At 61.8% G+C, this 16,189-nt stretch overlaps 1 protein-coding gene and 1 long non-coding RNA gene across 2 annotated transcripts in view; both read right to left on the reverse strand.

Moving 5' to 3' along the window:
* Window positions 1-1,202: 1,202 nt before the first annotated feature.
* LOC101531498 (uncharacterized) lies at window positions 1,203-1,846 on the reverse strand. The gene is made up of 3 exons (XR_009247380.1): window positions 1,568-1,846; window positions 1,330-1,454; window positions 1,203-1,240 (listed from the first exon to the last, which is right to left on the reverse strand). It is a non-coding gene; the product is annotated as an uncharacterized LOC101531498 (long non-coding RNA).
* A 1,100-nt stretch (window positions 1,847-2,946) lies between these two features.
* NBEAL2 (neurobeachin like 2) overlaps window positions 2,947-16,189 on the reverse strand; it is a 29,428-nt gene continuing 16,185 nt past the window's right edge. Inside the window, exons 15-55 of the mRNA XM_058678971.1 lie at window positions 15,997-16,129; window positions 15,799-15,918; window positions 15,239-15,560; window positions 14,970-15,052; window positions 14,793-14,885; window positions 14,416-14,590; window positions 14,159-14,292; window positions 13,829-13,988; window positions 13,508-13,610; window positions 13,175-13,328; window positions 12,906-13,064; window positions 12,606-12,765; window positions 12,345-12,430; window positions 11,628-12,143; window positions 10,913-11,091; window positions 10,646-10,805; window positions 10,240-10,377; window positions 9,780-10,143; window positions 9,539-9,684; window positions 9,233-9,390; window positions 8,974-9,098; window positions 8,691-8,826; window positions 8,069-8,229; window positions 7,644-7,960; window positions 7,421-7,516; window positions 6,945-7,069; window positions 6,700-6,840; window positions 6,462-6,592; window positions 6,227-6,336; window positions 6,009-6,126; window positions 5,806-5,903; window positions 5,618-5,734; window positions 5,099-5,188; window positions 4,905-5,014; window positions 4,588-4,760; window positions 4,379-4,473; window positions 4,053-4,169; window positions 3,810-3,968; window positions 3,579-3,727; window positions 3,213-3,348; window positions 2,947-3,129 (exon numbers count right to left, since the gene is read on the reverse strand). Of these exons, the coding sequence (XP_058534954.1) occupies window positions 3,025-3,129; window positions 3,213-3,348; window positions 3,579-3,727; window positions 3,810-3,968; window positions 4,053-4,169; window positions 4,379-4,473; window positions 4,588-4,760; window positions 4,905-5,014; window positions 5,099-5,188; window positions 5,618-5,734; window positions 5,806-5,903; window positions 6,009-6,126; window positions 6,227-6,336; window positions 6,462-6,592; window positions 6,700-6,840; window positions 6,945-7,069; window positions 7,421-7,516; window positions 7,644-7,960; window positions 8,069-8,229; window positions 8,691-8,826; window positions 8,974-9,098; window positions 9,233-9,390; window positions 9,539-9,684; window positions 9,780-10,143; window positions 10,240-10,377; window positions 10,646-10,805; window positions 10,913-11,091; window positions 11,628-12,143; window positions 12,345-12,430; window positions 12,606-12,765; window positions 12,906-13,064; window positions 13,175-13,328; window positions 13,508-13,610; window positions 13,829-13,988; window positions 14,159-14,292; window positions 14,416-14,590; window positions 14,793-14,885; window positions 14,970-15,052; window positions 15,239-15,560; window positions 15,799-15,918; window positions 15,997-16,129 (6,352 nt within the window). The 3' untranslated portion in view covers window positions 2,947-3,024. The remainder of the gene's footprint in view (window positions 3,130-3,212; window positions 3,349-3,578; window positions 3,728-3,809; window positions 3,969-4,052; window positions 4,170-4,378; window positions 4,474-4,587; window positions 4,761-4,904; window positions 5,015-5,098; window positions 5,189-5,617; window positions 5,735-5,805; window positions 5,904-6,008; window positions 6,127-6,226; window positions 6,337-6,461; window positions 6,593-6,699; window positions 6,841-6,944; window positions 7,070-7,420; window positions 7,517-7,643; window positions 7,961-8,068; window positions 8,230-8,690; window positions 8,827-8,973; window positions 9,099-9,232; window positions 9,391-9,538; window positions 9,685-9,779; window positions 10,144-10,239; window positions 10,378-10,645; window positions 10,806-10,912; window positions 11,092-11,627; window positions 12,144-12,344; window positions 12,431-12,605; window positions 12,766-12,905; window positions 13,065-13,174; window positions 13,329-13,507; window positions 13,611-13,828; window positions 13,989-14,158; window positions 14,293-14,415; window positions 14,591-14,792; window positions 14,886-14,969; window positions 15,053-15,238; window positions 15,561-15,798; window positions 15,919-15,996; window positions 16,130-16,189) is intronic.

The following is a 16,189-nucleotide window of genomic DNA, read 5'->3' on the forward strand; positions in this document are numbered from 1 at the left end:
GAGGGTCAGGCTTCCAGCAGAACTCAGCAGAATGGTCAGCACCAGTACCTCTGGGACCACCTTGGGAACTAAAGCCATGGGGGATCCGAGGAGAGCTATTTTTTTAAAAAAAGATTTATTTTTATTACAAAGTCAGATATACAGAGAGGAGGAAAGACAGAGAGGAAGATCTTCCATCTGCTGATTCACTCCCCAAGTGAGTGCAATGGCTGGTGCTGTGCTGATCCGAAGCCGGGAACCAGGAACCTCTTCCAGGTCTCCCACATGGGTGCAGGGTCCCAAAGCATTGGGCCGTCCTCAACTGCTTTCCCAGGCCACAAGCAGGGAGCTGGATGGGAAGTGGAGCTGCCGGGACTAGAACCGGTGCCCATATGGGATCCTGGTGTGTTCAAGGCGAGGATTTTAGCCACTAGGCCACGCCGCCGGGCCCGAGGAGAGCTATTTTTTACCTTCAGCCCAGGAAACGGACACTGAGCCAGGCAAGATCACTTCCCGATGTGCCACAGCCAGTGAGTGGGGGGCGCACAGCACCACAGCCTGCCACCTGGGTGCTGCTGAGGATGCCCCCATCCTAGGGATCACCTCGCCAGCCCTGCCCTCCCTGGGCTTCTGCCTCAGTTACCCAACCATCACAGATCCAAGACGCGAGGCAGCCAGCTCAAACTAACCCAAAGTGCCTTTAATGTGGGATGCAAAAGTATAGAAAATAACTGCAGCTAAATGAAGGGGTGTGGAGGAGGGGCTGGGAGGGCGGGACCACGCCTCGTCCCCCCTCCCCCTCCCCCCTGCACCACACCCCATCCTGCATGGGAGAGTGGCAGCAGGCACGTCAGCTGCCTCCCGAACCAAGAGGTTGAGGCCGGCAATGCCGAGAAGCCCCTGAAGGGGAAGGTGTCAGGGGAGGATCACAGCCGGTCGGCGTCACTCACACCACTGAGCAGTCTTGAGCTGCCGGGCTCAGGGCCTGCACATCTTCCCGACCCATGGCAGCCAGGGCCTCCTCCAGCGCCTTGAGGGTGGCTCTACTGCCCTCCTGGGTGGCCCAGTCCCTCAGCAGGGTATGGGCTGGCGCCTGGCCCTGAGCCATGGTCGCCACATCCTCAGCCTGGCAACCCCCGCCAGCCCTTGCCAGGTTCGGGTTCGCTGGGAGCTTCCAGGAGCCGCTCTACTTTGTCCTGCTGCCTCCAAGGGAGATGAAGGTAATGAAGGTAAAGTCGGCAGCCAAGCTCTGAGTGTGGCCCTAGGGTGGGGAGTCACCACGTCACACAAGGGATGGGTGGTGGCGCAGCAGCACCAGAACCAGAGGCCTGCGAATGGAGATGGGCTCACCCTGGCTGCTTTCGCTGTGAGAGTCTAGGAAGACACTGTGTCCGCGGGCCTGGTTCCTGTCCAGGCCCCCCAGGTCTGCAGTGCAAGCTTTGGCCAGCTGCTGTCTTTGCTTACGTGAGCGCCAGCTATGGGAAACAGCAGAGGGGACCTGCCAACCTGCTCCCCCTTCACCAACACGGAGAGCAGGCTGGCAGTCCAGATCGGGGGGTGAGGGGAAGGGGGTGCCCGAGCCACCTACCACTTGAAGGCCACGTAGGCAAGCAGACCAAGGACCACAGTGGCCAGCAAGGCGCAGTAGACTGGGATGATGTTCCCTGAGGTGTCCAGAGGCTCAGCCAGGAATGAGGAGGTGTTAAGGGCCAGGGCTGCCACACCCCTTCCCTGCCCCTGTCCTGCCCTCTCAGGGCCGCATCTGTGGAAGGAGGAGAGAGAGTAAGGGCTGAGGAACTAAGGGAGGGTCCTTGACACACTCACACCTCACTGCCAAGAGGGTTTGAAAACATCCATCGACCAGACCCTGCAGGCAGAAGGGGAGAGACTCCCATGACTGGACTTGGGAGTGACCCTCCCGGCTGGGGTACCTCCTCGCCAGCACACTGCCCAAGCTGTGGATCAAAAGACACTTACCCACAAAAGCCATGCCCTTGCTGGGGTGGCTATGCTGCCCTGTGCTGCCCTCGCGCTCCCCAGGGGGTGTTTCCAGCAGCAGCCAGGCAGGGGACGCAGGAGGCTGGAGGGGGAACCCTCAGGCTGTAATCTTGGCTCACTCCATTCCAGAGCTGGACCTGCCACTTCTGTGTCAGAAGGGACAGAGCAGGCCAGAGGAAAAGGCAGACAGGGAGCCAGGCAGGAGAGGGGGGCTGGAAGGCTGTCCCCCCGGCCCCGCCCCAGGGCAGGAGGCCCTCCTGTAACTCTTGGAGCCTGAGTGGGTGGGAACCCTGGTGGGCGCAGCAGCCGCCTGCTGGGACCCTTCTCTCCCCCAAGGCCAGGGCCAGCTCAGGCCCCACCTGGACCTGGGGCCTGGGGAAGAAAGAGAAGGGACCCTCCCCGCAACTCGCCCACTTCACCGGGTGCCCGCTGTGCCCACTGCGTGCCCGCGTCAGGAGCCGGGCTGCGGCGCCCGCCCGAGGTGGCACGTGCACAGGGGGCCACTGCCCCCCAGGGGCTGCTCTGGACCGGGCCTGGGTTCGGGGCCGCCCGGAGGTGGGAGCCGCGGGGCCGGGACAAAGAGGAGGCGGCGCGGGCGGGGCGAACACGCACATGGAGACGCGGCAGCTACAAAACGAGGCTGGGTTTATTGCTGGAAACGGAGAGCAGGGCCGCCATCAGGGAGTAAGGCCACGGGCGGTCCCCGGCTCGGCCACGGTGGGGGACTTGGAAACCGGGGACCCCTCACCCCCAGTGTGTGCAAAACGAGCAGCCGCGGCGGGCGGGGTCCCGGGGCGGCCCCTCAGCCGGCGAGAGGCGGGACTTCCTGGAGTGAGGCCGCCCGCCAATCCCTGAGCTGGGCGGGAGTGAGGCTCCGCCCACCCGCCTGGCGCGGCCGACTCCGCCCAGTTCCCCGCCCGCTGGGGGCGGGGCCCGCTGGGGGCGGGGCCCGCTGGGGGCGGGGCCCGCTGGGGGCGGGGCCCGCTGGGGGCGGGGCCCGCTGGGGGCGGGGCCCGCTGGGGGCGGGGCGTCAGCTGCAGCAGGCTCTCAGCGTCCCTCTGCAGGCCTGTACTCGGTCTCCCCGGAGGACACCTGCGTGATGCGCCGTGACGACGACCGCCAGAGCTTCCGAGCGAACTGGTTGCTGCGCACCTGGTGCAAGCCGGAGCGGGCGCGGAGTTAGTTGGCGCTACCACTCTGGCCCCTTCCTGTGGGTCTCCCGCCCCTACACTCACCTCCAAGGGCTTCCCCGAGCCCACCACGATCAGCTTGCCATCCTCCAGACCCACAAGCACGTGGCTGCGCTCCTTGGTCACCGCCACGCTCCAGATGGGCACGTTCATGGGCAGGGGGGGCGCAGCCGGCTGCAGTCTAGAGGGGCAAAGTGCAGAGGGTGTAACTGCAGAGGGCTTTGCCGCCAGCACGTGGCTGTCTTTATTGTCCAGTCTGGGAGGTCTCAGGCCTCACTTGAAGGAGGGAAGGGATCGCCCAGCAGTGGGCGGGCTCAGGCAGACCCCTGACAAGGTCTCCCCTGGGAGAACACATCCATGGCTAGACGTGATGACCACCCTCCCACCACCCCACCACCTGGAGAGGCTCACTTGTTCAGGTGGAGGATGTGCAGGGCACACTGGGCCGTGCCCAGCAACACAAAGTCTTCGGCCACCGCCAGGGCTGTGGGCTGCTCGACCAGGAGCTGGGATGCCCGCAACCTCCCATTCACAGAGTATGAATGCAGGGAGTAGGTGACCTGGAGGGAGTGGGGTATGTCAGCAAGGACAGAATCCCAACTGTCCCCAAACCCTTGCCTCTTCCCCGCTACTTCCCTATACCTGAGCCCCAGGACGTTCCCGCGCTGAGCTCAGTACCACAATCTGGCCTTCAGATCCAAGAGCCAGGTGGGACACGGGCCCTGGCAAGGCAGCCCCTGGGGGCCGTAGTGCTGCCACAAACTGGCCTCGGCGTACAGTGTGGATGATCACCGTCCCGTCCTGCAGACAGGCAGCTTAGGGTGCAGGGCAGGGGCAGCACCAGCAGTCTGGCCCCCCACCTCAAGAGCACACACCAGCATCTACCTCGGATCCCGATACAGCAAGGTCCAGCTCAGTGCTGAGAGCCACACAGCTCACCGCAGTCTCATGGCCGTACAAGACCTGCTCGGGCTTTGGGTCCAGCCCTACTGACAGACCACCCTGAGAGGAAACCGGTGCTGACTTACGAACTGGTCCCTGCAGGACACAGCCGAGGCTCGGCAAAGGGAAGGCCTGGTCCAGGGGCAAGGAACTGGATGGCCAAGGGGCCTCAGACTGCCGCAGGGAAGGGAGACTGGAGAATCCCTAAGAGGCTGACGGGTTGCAAGGACAGGACCCGGGGAACCCCACAGGGCTGCCCCCCAACACACCTGCTGCAGGAGCCGCCACACCATGCACGTGGTATCCCGGGAGCCTGAGATGAGGTAGATGCCACAGGTGTCCAGTGCAAGGCAGGTCACTACATCTACATGGAGAGGGGAGGGTACAAGCAAGACAGAATGGCCCTCCCCTCCTGGTCAGCTTCAGAACCCCAGCCTACCCGTCTGCCCCACTCCCCCGACTCCAAGGTTGCTCATACCCAAGTGCCGGCTGAGCTGACTCAACAGCTTGCCTCGGGGTAGCTCAGTCACTCGCAAGCTGCCGTCCCAGTGACCACCGCTGAATAGCAGCTTTCCATCGGGGGCTACTGCCAGTGCTTGCCCAGTCACACCACTTCCTGGCACCCACGGGCCACTCAGCACTCGCTGCATCCTGACCCCAGGGGGGCGGGAGACGAGACGGAAGATCATGGCTGGATTTTCACCCTGCATCTTGCTTAGCTCTGATGGGTTAGGAGAAGACTCTGGGGTGCTGAGCCTTTACCAGCCTACTCCCACCCACAGCCTCCTATCTTACTTGGGGTTGCCCAAGGTGGGGTCTTTGCTAAAGCTGAAGTAGTTGCTGATGTTGTGATCATAGGGCAGCCAGCTATGGGTGCCCAGCAGCCCACTGGCACTCACAGTCACCTGTGGGCAGGTGGGAGGGAACAGAGGTGGGTTTGGGGCAAGTCAGAGTCAGAGCCTAAGTGGAGCCCTGCCCAGTGTACTTACCAGCAGGTCAGGGGAGCCCTGGGTGATGAAGGAGTGGGGCTGCCGGTGGGGGACCAGGGCTAGCACCAAGGGTACACCCTCACTGACCACCTGTGGAGTGAAGTGCAGGGTTGGCTGTGCCCGAGAACTGGCTAGGGGTCCTACCACAGGAGCTGCTCCTTTCCCCCCTGCCCCTAGGGGTCGCAGTCTAGGTGCTGGAACTGTAGGCATGGGAGACAGGCACACCTTCAGGACATCTCCGAGAGTGGACGGGATCCCTTCAGAATATCAAGCTTGGTCTCAACTTTGGTCCTCCACCCCATGAATCCATGAGTCCCTAGCCCAGAGGCAACAGGGGAGGGCAGCCTCAAAGTCAGCTTAAGGGTCAACAGTTTGGCACAGCAAGTTGAGCCATTGCCTGCAATGCAGGCACCATGTATGAGTGCCAGTTTGAGTCCCAGCTGCTCCACTTCTGCTCCAGCTCCATGTTAATATGCCTGGGAAAGCAGCAGAGGATGCCCAGGTGCCCCTTCCTCTCACCCCTGCAAAGAAGGCTTTGAGCTGGTCTAGGTGCTGGAAAATGCTGGGTGAGTTAGTGTCCAGTCGTGCAAGGCGATTGGCTGCTTCTTCAGCGGACAGGCGCACTGGGTGTGGCTCCTGGAGAGAAGCGGTCAGTCAGCAGCATGGCCTGGGTGCTGTGGAGCACCGCCCTCCAAAGCTGACCCTACCTTCAGGAGCTGACAGGGAGTCTGCCCGAAGTTGCTGATAATGCCCTCTAGAGCCTTCCGTTCTCGCTCATCTGCCACATGGTCCAGGTCCACAGCCCCTGGGCGGGAGGCAGAGCAGTCAGTACTTCCACTGCACCCTGTGCACCTGCCCCTTTGTCCATCTGTGCCCTTCTCGCCCCTCTGGGGTGCAGCGCGCCACCCACCCTCGTAGGTGCAGTAATAGAAGACATTGAGGGCTTCCTCGGCTGCCGGCCCCCGCTGCTTGTAGCCAAAGATGAGGTCGATCCACTCGTGGAGGTGGGCAGACACGTATTCTGACTCCTGAGGGTACAGGGTGGTGTGGGAGGGGCTGCTAGCCCATCCCATGCCACCCCAGCCGTGCCACCATAGCTCCCAACCCTGGCCACGGTACCCTCCTCACCAGAGCCCTGCGGTGCTGTTGGATAAAGTCCTCGGGAGAGCTGGCCCACGGAGGCAGCACCACGTCACCCACCTTCTCGTTGGTCAGCTGCAGGCAGCCCAGGTCAAAGCCTGGCATGGGGAATGGGTCAGCAGAGGGACACACACACACACATACACACACACACACACACACAACCCTCATACCCCGCCCCCATGGCCCAGGGCTCTCTCTGTTCACGTGGCCCATTTTCTACCGTTCTGGTTCTCCAGGAAGTCGGGGAAGTAGAAAAACTCTGGGATGAGCTCCTTCACGTCGGCAGGACTCTCCAGGCGTGCCTGCCAGGCTGCTGCCACTGAGTGGAACTGCCGGTCAGAGCAGTCGAAGCTGCAGAGGGATGTGTGGTTGGCTGAAGTGAGCTGACACGCCAGCCAGTGACATGGTGTGGTCATCCGCCCAGCACCACCCCCGTCCCACTTCCCCCGGGGCCGCACCGGCCACTCTGCAGCTGCACGTGCAAGGAGGTGAAGGGCTCCACGCGGATGAGGTAGTGCATCACGCCCGCGGCGTTGGAGTAGTGCGTGCCATAGTGGAACTTGTCAATGGTGCCCGCCGGGTCCTCAAAGCTCTCGTACCTGGGCCGCATAGTGAATGGTGGTCAGCAGTAGCAGTGGCCCCACCCCCGCATGCCCTGCTCCTCCACCCTGACCATGGAGCCCAGCCCTGCCCATGTGCTCACTTCTCCTTCACGAGCTGGGCATGCTTGGGGTTCACCACACCGATGGGCTTGGACAAGTCTCGGAAGACAGCTGGGTTGCTGAGATCCAGGGTTGGGGACACATAGTCCTGCAGGACCCAGGGGAACTGGCCACCAAAGGGGACAAGAGACAGTGTGAGGGCCCCGGCAGCCTGCGTGCCCATACCCTGCCCTGGGAGCCAGGCCCAGAGCTTATCTACCAGCTAGGGCACCATTAGGAGGATCAGAGGAAACCAAAGTAGAAATCCCTGGGACAGTGGTCCTTTGGGGAGGGGGAGAACAAAGGCAAATATGGGAAGGGCATGGGCTGGAGGGGAATGGAGACCAAGCTGTGGCCAGAGACCCACCTTCCCCAGGACCTAGCTCGGGGTTTGGTCCGCTGGCAGGTCCCAGCCTTAAGTGCACCCAGGGCTGACAGATAGGAGGGATGGGACAGAGGTATGGGGAGGGGCCCTCACCACGGGGTACTGAGACAGGTCATTGTAGGTCCGCCCTGCGATGGTGTTGAGCTGCATCAAGTACTCGAAATTGGATATCTCTCGGTGTACCCATTTCTGTGAGTCAGCGCAGGTCAGAGATGGACCAGGAATCCGGGACAGAGGTGGGGGCGGTAGGGAAGGGAGGTGTCCAGTACTCCCCCTCCCAAGCTCCCTACAGCTCACACTCAGGGCAGGTACTCACCTGGGTAAGGCCTGAGGCACGCAGCATCTCCTGCGGGGAACGGCTGCTTAGGTAGCCCTGGCTGGGAGGCCGCAAGCGCAGGAGCCTTGAGTACACCTGGTTCCGTACCTGAGTGTGGGGTGGGGTGGGATGGGGCTGGGGTCGGGTAGCCTGGGAAGGAGATGAGGCTGGGGTCCCGCCCACTTTGCAAGGAAAGTTGAGGAAGTAGTTGGCCTGGTCGATAAAGAACAGCTCCAGGGCTGAACGGCGCAGGTTGAAACGCCGCAGGTGCACCTCGCGCAGATGGGCCAGTGGGCGCCGGAAGTCGTGGCCCACGCCTGCAGGGACCCACAGTGGGTGGGCAAGTCAGTGACCCTAGTGGCTCCCCTGTCTCCAGACCTTGCCCTTCCCAGCCATACCCGGCAATCGGCTGCACCGGGACGTACCCTCCTCCGTCTCCACTCGCTCGGCACTGCCATCATAGAAGTACACGTTCTGGGTGGTTACCTCCAGCAGTCCCGAAACCACGGCCACCACCGTGACCAGTTGGCACTCGGCTGACAGTACCAGTTTCTCCCGCTGCTCATCCAGTTCTACCGCCTCCAAGCTGGGGAGCAGCAGCCGCCTCAGGCCCCAGGCCCTGGGGTCTGGATTCCCAACAGACCCACGTTCTGCATGCTCTAAGTACCACCAAATCCAACAGGAGTGGGAAGAGGTGCCTAGCACCCACCGGCCTGAGTTCTTGTCCCACTCCCAGTTATTGCCAGGACGCTGACTCCCTCTCCCCTGCCGCCCCCTCCCTGGTCCCTGCCAGTCCATGGTCCCCATCTTGCTTTTCTCATGTCTCTCAGTCCTGCTCTGGGCCACCTGGTCACTGGTGGGCACCGGTTAGCCATGAGACAGCCATCCCCTTCAAAGCTTCATTTGATCCCAAGGCCCCTACCGACATCTCTGCCCCCTGGCAGCCAAAAGGACAAGCACTCAGAGGCCCTGTGGCACAGCAGGCATACACCCACTGGCAACCCCCCTGCCCTCCGCCCAAAGCAGATCTCTGCCAGCCCCACTCACGGGGTCTCCAGTGCGGCCAGCTCATCCTCATCCAGCTGGTCCTCCTGCAGCTCCTCTGGAGGGGTACTGACTTTGGCTTCTTTGGACACCGCCAGAGGCAGCGAGGCCTCCTCGGTGAGTGTCAGGGGGGCCTCCCCTGCAGGGTGGGGAGGGTGGAGAGTACTTCAGAACGGCATGGAAAGAAAAGCTGGTTCCAGGACAAAAGAATTTTGAAACCCAAAGTTTTACGGGTACTTCCTATTCAGCCAGAGGCAGGCAGCACTGAGCTCAGCACACTCCTCACCCAGGTTGTCCCTTAAGGCGCTGGCTTCCAGGTGAGGGTCGAAGTGATGGTTGGGCACCAGCTTCAGGCGCATACGCGAGTACGTCTCAGCACTGGATAGCTTCCAGCGCGGGGTCGGAGGGTCCCTGCAGGTAGGGCCCCGGGTGTGGATCAATAGAGGGCTTGTCTACCTCCTCACATCACTCCAGAGCCAGGTAGGAAAAGGTAGTCAGAGCCCAAGCCCTGCCCTTCACCCCGATTATAGCCCATCCCCGCCAACCTCAGTGCCCAGGCCCCACGAGGGCAGGAGAGTTGGCGCCACAGTGTCCCCCAGTGCAGCAGGGCAGTCGAGTGCTGTGCTGTCTGCTGCTTCAGTGCTGCAGCATAGCGCAGCCCCTCCAGGCGCATGCGCCGCTGGGCAGGTTCCAGTACCAGCTCCTGGATGGGGCAGAGGAAAGGAAGAGGTCTGTCGGGTCGACTGCACTTATCAGAGCTCGATGGCTGCCTGTCCCACCCTGCGCAAGGCCAGCCAGTTTCTGGGCACCTGAGTGGTGCAGGTCCCCAGGCTCCCACCCTGACTGCCCACCTGGAAGGCCCGTCGGCTGCGCATATGCTCTCGCTGGCGCCGCTGTCCGCTGCTCATGAGCGTGTCATAGCAGGCATTCCAGAAGCCGGACATGAGGTCGTGGCTCTTAGCGTAAGTTTCCATTTCAAACTGCGACATAGTGGGCTGTACCTGAGTTCCCAAACAGAGAAGCTTAGTGCTTGACAATCGCTCCCAGCCCCCATTCCTCTCCCTCTGCCCCCACCCCTCTCCCCACCTTCAGGCACCTGCTTGTCAATGAAGTGGCGCCATTCAGGTGTGGCACAGAAAGCCTGGAAGTCCTCAAAGAAGGTGGGGCTGCCGTTGGTGGGTGGCAGGGAGGGCAGCCCCCATTGCAGTCCCAGTGGTCCATAGGCACGGTCCAGCAGTGTACGCACCAGCGGCACCAGCCACGAACAGCGCTCTGTGGCGGCCACGGCCGTGGGTCGGGCTCGCCCGTTCTCTGGGACCGTCTGGGAGGAGGAGGTGTTGAGCGCCCGTCCCAGGGCAGCCTCCAGCTTGGAGAGCACATAGGAGGCCTCCTCCCGGCGGGCAGGCACCACGGTCTGCAGCAGCATGTGCAGCTTCACGTAGGCTTGGGCGTGCAGCTGGGGGTGCAAGGAAGGGGTGTAGGTGGCACACAGCCACTCTCAGGGCTGCCCACACCTGCCACCACCCACAGCGGCATCTCCCTTAGGGTTTACCTGAGGGTCCTCCAGCAGGATGTAGCCAAGCACAAGACGCAGGCCAATCTGTGCCATTTCACGAAGATCGGCCGTGCCGTTGGCCAAGTGAGGCCAGGCTCCCAATCGGTCCAGTAGGCTGCACACACCCTCAAAGAGCTGCCGCATGAAGTTGGATGCCTCATGAGGTGAGGTGAGCCAAAGCCAAGAGTCCCCGCCGCCCCCTCAACCCCCTGGAGAAGTGGTAGGTGCAAGTTTGGGCAGGGGATCAGGGAGTGCATGTGCACAAACTCAGACAAGTCCATGCCCATGGCTACCCATACTGATGCCCCCAGGACTGCACAGTACACTCATCTAACCCCAACACCGCCCCCCCTCACTGACTGGGTGCCTGAGTGCTCCCTCAGCTCACAGTAGGCAGCCATACCTTCTCACTCCACAACTCCTGGTTACCGTGGCCCTCAGCACATAGGAAGTCTTGGAGCAGGCGCAGCAGCCAGAGTGCCTGCTGAGTGAGGCTGGCCAGGCTCCCAGGGGCTGCCTCCTTAATGTCCGTCAGGGCTGACTCCAGCATCATCTCCAGGAGGCTGAGAGTGGGTGAGGGACTTAGGATGGGCCTGAAGTCCTCCCTCACCCCTGCTCTCTTACCCTAGGCTCTCAGAGACTCTTTACCCTCCTAAGTGCTCCCCCTCACCTGCGTTTGATACAGTCTGGGGGACGCACAAGTGTAGCTGAGGCACCCAGCTGGGTGAGCACCGAAAAGACCTGGCCCCGTTCGCGCCAGGCGGCCTCGTCACTGCCCTCCACGCCCCTCCACGTCACGGAGAACAGCACGTTGGTGAGCAGGTTGCACAATTCCTCCTCCGAGGTTTGCTGTGGGCACAGGATATGTGTGCGTGTGGTGGGCCAGGAGGCCAGAAAATTGGGTGCATTCCTACTCTTCCACTCTCAGCACCCCATGCCCACTGCTAATAGGGACGGTCAAGCAAAGACTTGGCTAGTAATCAGCCTGCCCCCACTCCCTGAATTCTAAGAGGACATTGTGGTCTCCAAGAAGAGATGGAGCCACTTCACCCCACAGTCCCCAAGACCTGTCTGGAACTCTCTGGAAGGTTGCTGCAGATGGAACATAGACCTGTTTCCCAAACAACAAGCATGAGGTGGGACTCTTGCAGTTCTGCCACTGCAGCCCCTTCAGGGCTTAGGCCTCCAAGACCTCTCTAGCGCCCTTCAACAGCCTGGCCAATGCCGCCCCTCAGGATCCACGTTATCTGTCCTATCCCAGGGCTCTCCCACCCCCAGGAACACAACAGCAGAAGAGAGGCATTGACAGGGAGTTGCTGCAGACCTGGCAGGAGACTGGCCACCCTTGGAAAGGCCACCCTGCCACCTGTGTGCTCCATCCTCACCTGAGGGTTGCTGGTGTTAGAGGTGTCATCCCCGCTGATGGCGGGCTCTGGCAGGCTGCCGTCCTCCAGTACGTTGGAGAGGCTGGAGCTGTGGCGGCCATGGGCAACAAGGAAGGGCCGTGGCCCATCCAGTGGGGAAGGTGTGCCTGGTTGGCTGGCAGGAGTTAGGGTCCCACTGCCACTGCCACCACCGGCTGTGTTGCCTGAACCCATGCTGGCTCGTTCCAGGCCCAGGTCAAAGGGTGTGCAGAATGGGGACAGGGCGTGGTAAAAAGTCTCAGGGTCAGAGCAGGGGGACTCTGAGGGCAGGAAGACATCAGAAGGTTCCACAGGTGACTCGGTGGGTGGCTTGGGCAAGGCTGGCTCTGGAGAGGTGGGTGGCTCTGGGGGGAAGGCCAGGGGGCTGTTGGCTGTGGCAGCTTCCAGAACATACAGCCGGGTTAGCACATCCTGCCAGCCGGCCTGCTGGGCCAAGAGCCGCAACACGTCTGGCTGTCCATAGATGAGGTGGAAGAGCTGCCGGACCAAGGCACAGTGAGTGAGGGGCTCGCCCCAGTGAGGGGCTCGCCCCACTGCCTCCTCTAGACCCTCATCCTGGGGTCTTTTCTTGTAGAAACTTCCTGAGACTCCTTCCTTACAAATGAGCCAAGTGAAGCCTAGAGCGTTAGAAGTCACTGGTCCCTCTCCCCTCATGGAGCTTTCTTCTCTCAAACTCACCTGACGACAGATGTCCAGCCGGATGCTGAGGTCAGCCTGGAGTGACAACTGCACCATAGCCAGCAGATCTGAAAGGTTCAGGACATCTGCGGGGAGGAGGCCAGAAGGGGTATGAGGTACTGGCCCCAATAGGAATGGGGTGCACTCAGTCCTGGCCCTATTCCAACATCACATCTCAACCTTCTCACCCTGCCCTCCCAGCTATCTATTACCTGTCATCCCCTCCATCTGGCCAACTTCTTAGCCCCAACTAGCTTGTACCTGCTCCCAGGATCAGCTTGTACAGGCCCTGGCAGAGCTGGGGGGAAATGGTCCCCTCGGGGAGGCAGGCAATGAGACCCTGGAGACCACAGTCCCGCAGCCGGAGCCGCTGGCGGCTCCTCTCAGGTAGCCGCTCATTCTGCTGCAGTCTGCGCAGGATCTGCGGGAGGGAGGATTACTGGGGGGCTGTCAGCAGCAAGTTGGGGGGCATCCAGCAGTTTTACCCCTGACCCCAAGACCCGCTCTGCCTCCCTGCACTCTGAACAATGGAATGCTGGAGTGGGGATGGGCTGAGGGCACCTTGCACACTCGGTCAGGCAGCAGAGGCAGTGATCTTGGCCGCACCAGCAGCGTCAGCAGCACCTCAAGGTTCCCTGCCTCCAACAGGAAGACAGCCAGGGCCTCCTGGGCTGGGGAGCCCTGCAGCAGGGCCAGCAGTACATCCAGGGCTCCCACTACCTGGGGATACAAGGTCACATCCTGGGCTGAATTCCCTGATCTCCTCCACCATGGTCCACACCACCACCTCATCCTCACTAACTCTGCCACCACCCTCCCCGCCAGCTTACCTGGCCATCGTCACTTGTGGCAGCCAGAAAATTCAGCATGACCTGCAAGTCATCAGCTGAGAAACTGCGCAACAGGAACTCCCGTGCCAGGCCCAGGAGGGAGGTCTGCACTGTGCGCAGGTCATCAGCCGCGAGAGGGCGCTCCCGCTGTGGGCTGCAAGGCCCAGCAGGCACAAATAACCAGGTCCAGGGAAAGGGAGGGCAGAGATCAGCAAGACAGGAATGGATAGGTGAACTGAGGCAGTGCACTTGCCTATCCATCCCCAAGACCATTCTGCTGATCTCCCCACCACCTTCCCCAACCCCAACACCATCCGGCTATGCCAGCCACACCTGTAGTGAGTGCGCAGGGCATCAAGGATGAACTGGACCCCGTACTTCCTCCGCAGCTTCTGTCTGTGCTCCCGCACTATGCTGGACATGTACTGGATGTGGCCTGAATGGGCATCAGCAGAGGACTCAGGCTGCGAGCTGAAGCTCAGCCCGCTTCACATGCCCCCTTGCCTAATCTCCCAGCACAGGGTGGGGGGGACAGTTTCCTTTCAGACACCTCAGGACAGGGCTGGATTCTGGTCAGATGCACTCAGATCAGGGTTATCCACTCCTTGCCAAACTCCTGCCCCGGCCAGCCCCTCACCCCAGGCCGACTCGTACCCAGGCGCACAGCAAAGTCGCTGAGGGTCCAGAGGTGAAAGTTGAAGAGCAGATGTTGATAGAGCCCGTACAGGAGGGGCCCGCTGTTCTCTGCCGCCACCTGCTCCATCAGCAGCTGGGCGGCCATGAGCACGTTCATGTCCATGGCCGAGCTGGGGACCTGGTGTGGAAGCAGGAGCTGCGGTGAGACGGCAGGCCCTACCCACCTGCTTTGGAGTCTCTAGCACAGATGTGATGGAGAGATCCCTGCCATGGCAGCCCACTGTGCCCCAGGTCCTCTGGCACTTCCATCTGTGCTCAGACATACCCTTGCCGCCACCTTGCCCCCACCTTGCGCAGGAGGGCCCCGATGATGGCAGGTCCCTGGCACTGCACCAGGCTCTCCTGGTTGACGCTGTGGCCCTGCAGGAAGCTCCGCAGCATCAGCAGAAAGGCAGCCACTGCATTCCTCTCCATCCTCTCCTCTGCCAGTTGCCAGAAAGGGGGCAGAGGCATGTCAAGGGTCAGCTGGGACCAGGAGGCTGCACCACTCTGACCACTGTCATGCCAGGGGCTCCCTCCCGTAATCCAGGCTCCAGGAGTCTCACCTGAAGACTTGCCCAGGGGGAGAAGCAGGCCCGGGGTGTTGTGGCCAGAGGTCAGCTCGGGGCCCACTAGGTCATGTATCTCCGTTGGCCCTGCTTCAGCTTCTTGGGGGCGTTCAGCCACTCTCTCCAGCAGGGGCAGCAGAGCTCCCATGCCCCCCACGCAGCTTACCACATCCTGGAGGAGGGTGACGGGGTGGCTCCCAGCCAGCTTCCTACCTGTACCGCTCCCCGCCGCCTGGCTTTCTAGGTCCTACGAAGCTTTTTGCCCCGTCTAACTGATCTCTACAACCCTCCCAGGGCACAGTGCTGCTCACTAGCCTTCCCACACACAGGGCCCTGCTCCTGTTTCCTGCCCACGCATGTGTACACACACACACCTTCACATCCCAGGTCACCACCCTGTGACCTGTCAGGCGACCGTCCAGCCCCTGGCCAGGGGACAGGTCCAGACAGATGTTGTTCCTGCAGGCCTGGGGGAAGAGAGAGGAACAAATAGAAGATGAGAGCAAGGTGGAGGGCGCATGGCAGAGCCAGCCATCCCCAGCCCTGAATACCTGAGGCGAGTAATAGAGGAGGAGCTTGGTGCTCAGCTCGTGCAAGTCACCCTCGGGCTTGAAGGGCGCTGTCTCGTTGGGCCCTGGGAATGGGCAAGACCTTCAGACCTCATTGGCCTCTAGTCACACCCCATCTAGTCTGCCTCTTCCCTGCCTGATCAGAGCATACACCCTTCCCACCCCCAGAAACCTGCTCCCCTCCCTGGCCTAGCATTTTCCTGGGTCTAGAATGGGATGGGGGATGCAGCAGGGTACACAGCACCACATACCTAGGGTGCACAGGGTTCGCAGGGCTGCCGCCTGCAGGGCTTCATGAAAGATGGCCACGGCCCCCAGTTCTCCCTCCAGTGAGGTGGGACTGCCCCAACGGGTGTCCTGGGTGCCTGCAAGGGTGGAGCTGATGCTGCCCTCCTGAGGAGGAGCTACCAGTCCTGACCCCCAGCCAAGCCCCGTGGAGGCTGGGACTGACTGAGAGCGGGTGAGGGCAGGGTGAGCATGCTCCAGGGCAATGGGGCCTGGTGGCGTGGGTAGCCCTGTGGTAGTGGTGGTTGTGCGGTGCCCAGCAGAGCCAATGCAGCAGGAGGAGAAAGGCTGTGGGGACGTTGTGGGGGTGTGGTCAGGTCACAGCAACACCCGGGTGCCACCAATACCCAATGCCCACAGTGACGGCCCCCACCCCTCTACCTGTGCTTGCAAGGACCCCAGAGGATGAGGCCTGGATGGCAGGGAAGGGCCAGCAGGGGACCACAAGGACTCCAGGTCCCAGCCAGTCAACTGTGTTCCACGTCCCTGACCCACCCTTGGCCTCCTCCAGCCCCGCCTGGCACACCTCACTGAGGGAGGGGCAGCGAAGGGCTGCCGTCCGGACCAGATGGCCATCCTTATAGACATGGACCAGGTTCTGACTGAAGGGCCGGCGTCCAGGCACATGGACGATGGCCACGGAGTGCTGCAACAGAAGTCAACACTGTAGGCCATACCTGGGAGTCTCCACAGGGTCCTGTGAGAAGCAAGGTGCGAGGCTCACCCAGGCAGAGTCGGCGAAGGTCACTTCAGACAGGCTCAGAGTCAAGTACTCCTTCCGTGTGCACACAGCCACCACCAGGGTCCCAGCTGCAGTAAAGAATGCTTCGAACCCTGAGCCACTGCTGGTGAAGAAGCTGGGGACAGACAAGTTGGTTACATCTGCAGTCCCTGCATGAGGATTCCTGGGCTTTCTC

Source organism: Ochotona princeps, chromosome 21 (genome assembly GCF_030435755.1).
Source record: "Ochotona princeps isolate mOchPri1 chromosome 21, mOchPri1.hap1, whole genome shotgun sequence".
Classification (NCBI taxonomy): Eukaryota; Metazoa; Chordata; class Mammalia; order Lagomorpha; family Ochotonidae; genus Ochotona; species Ochotona princeps.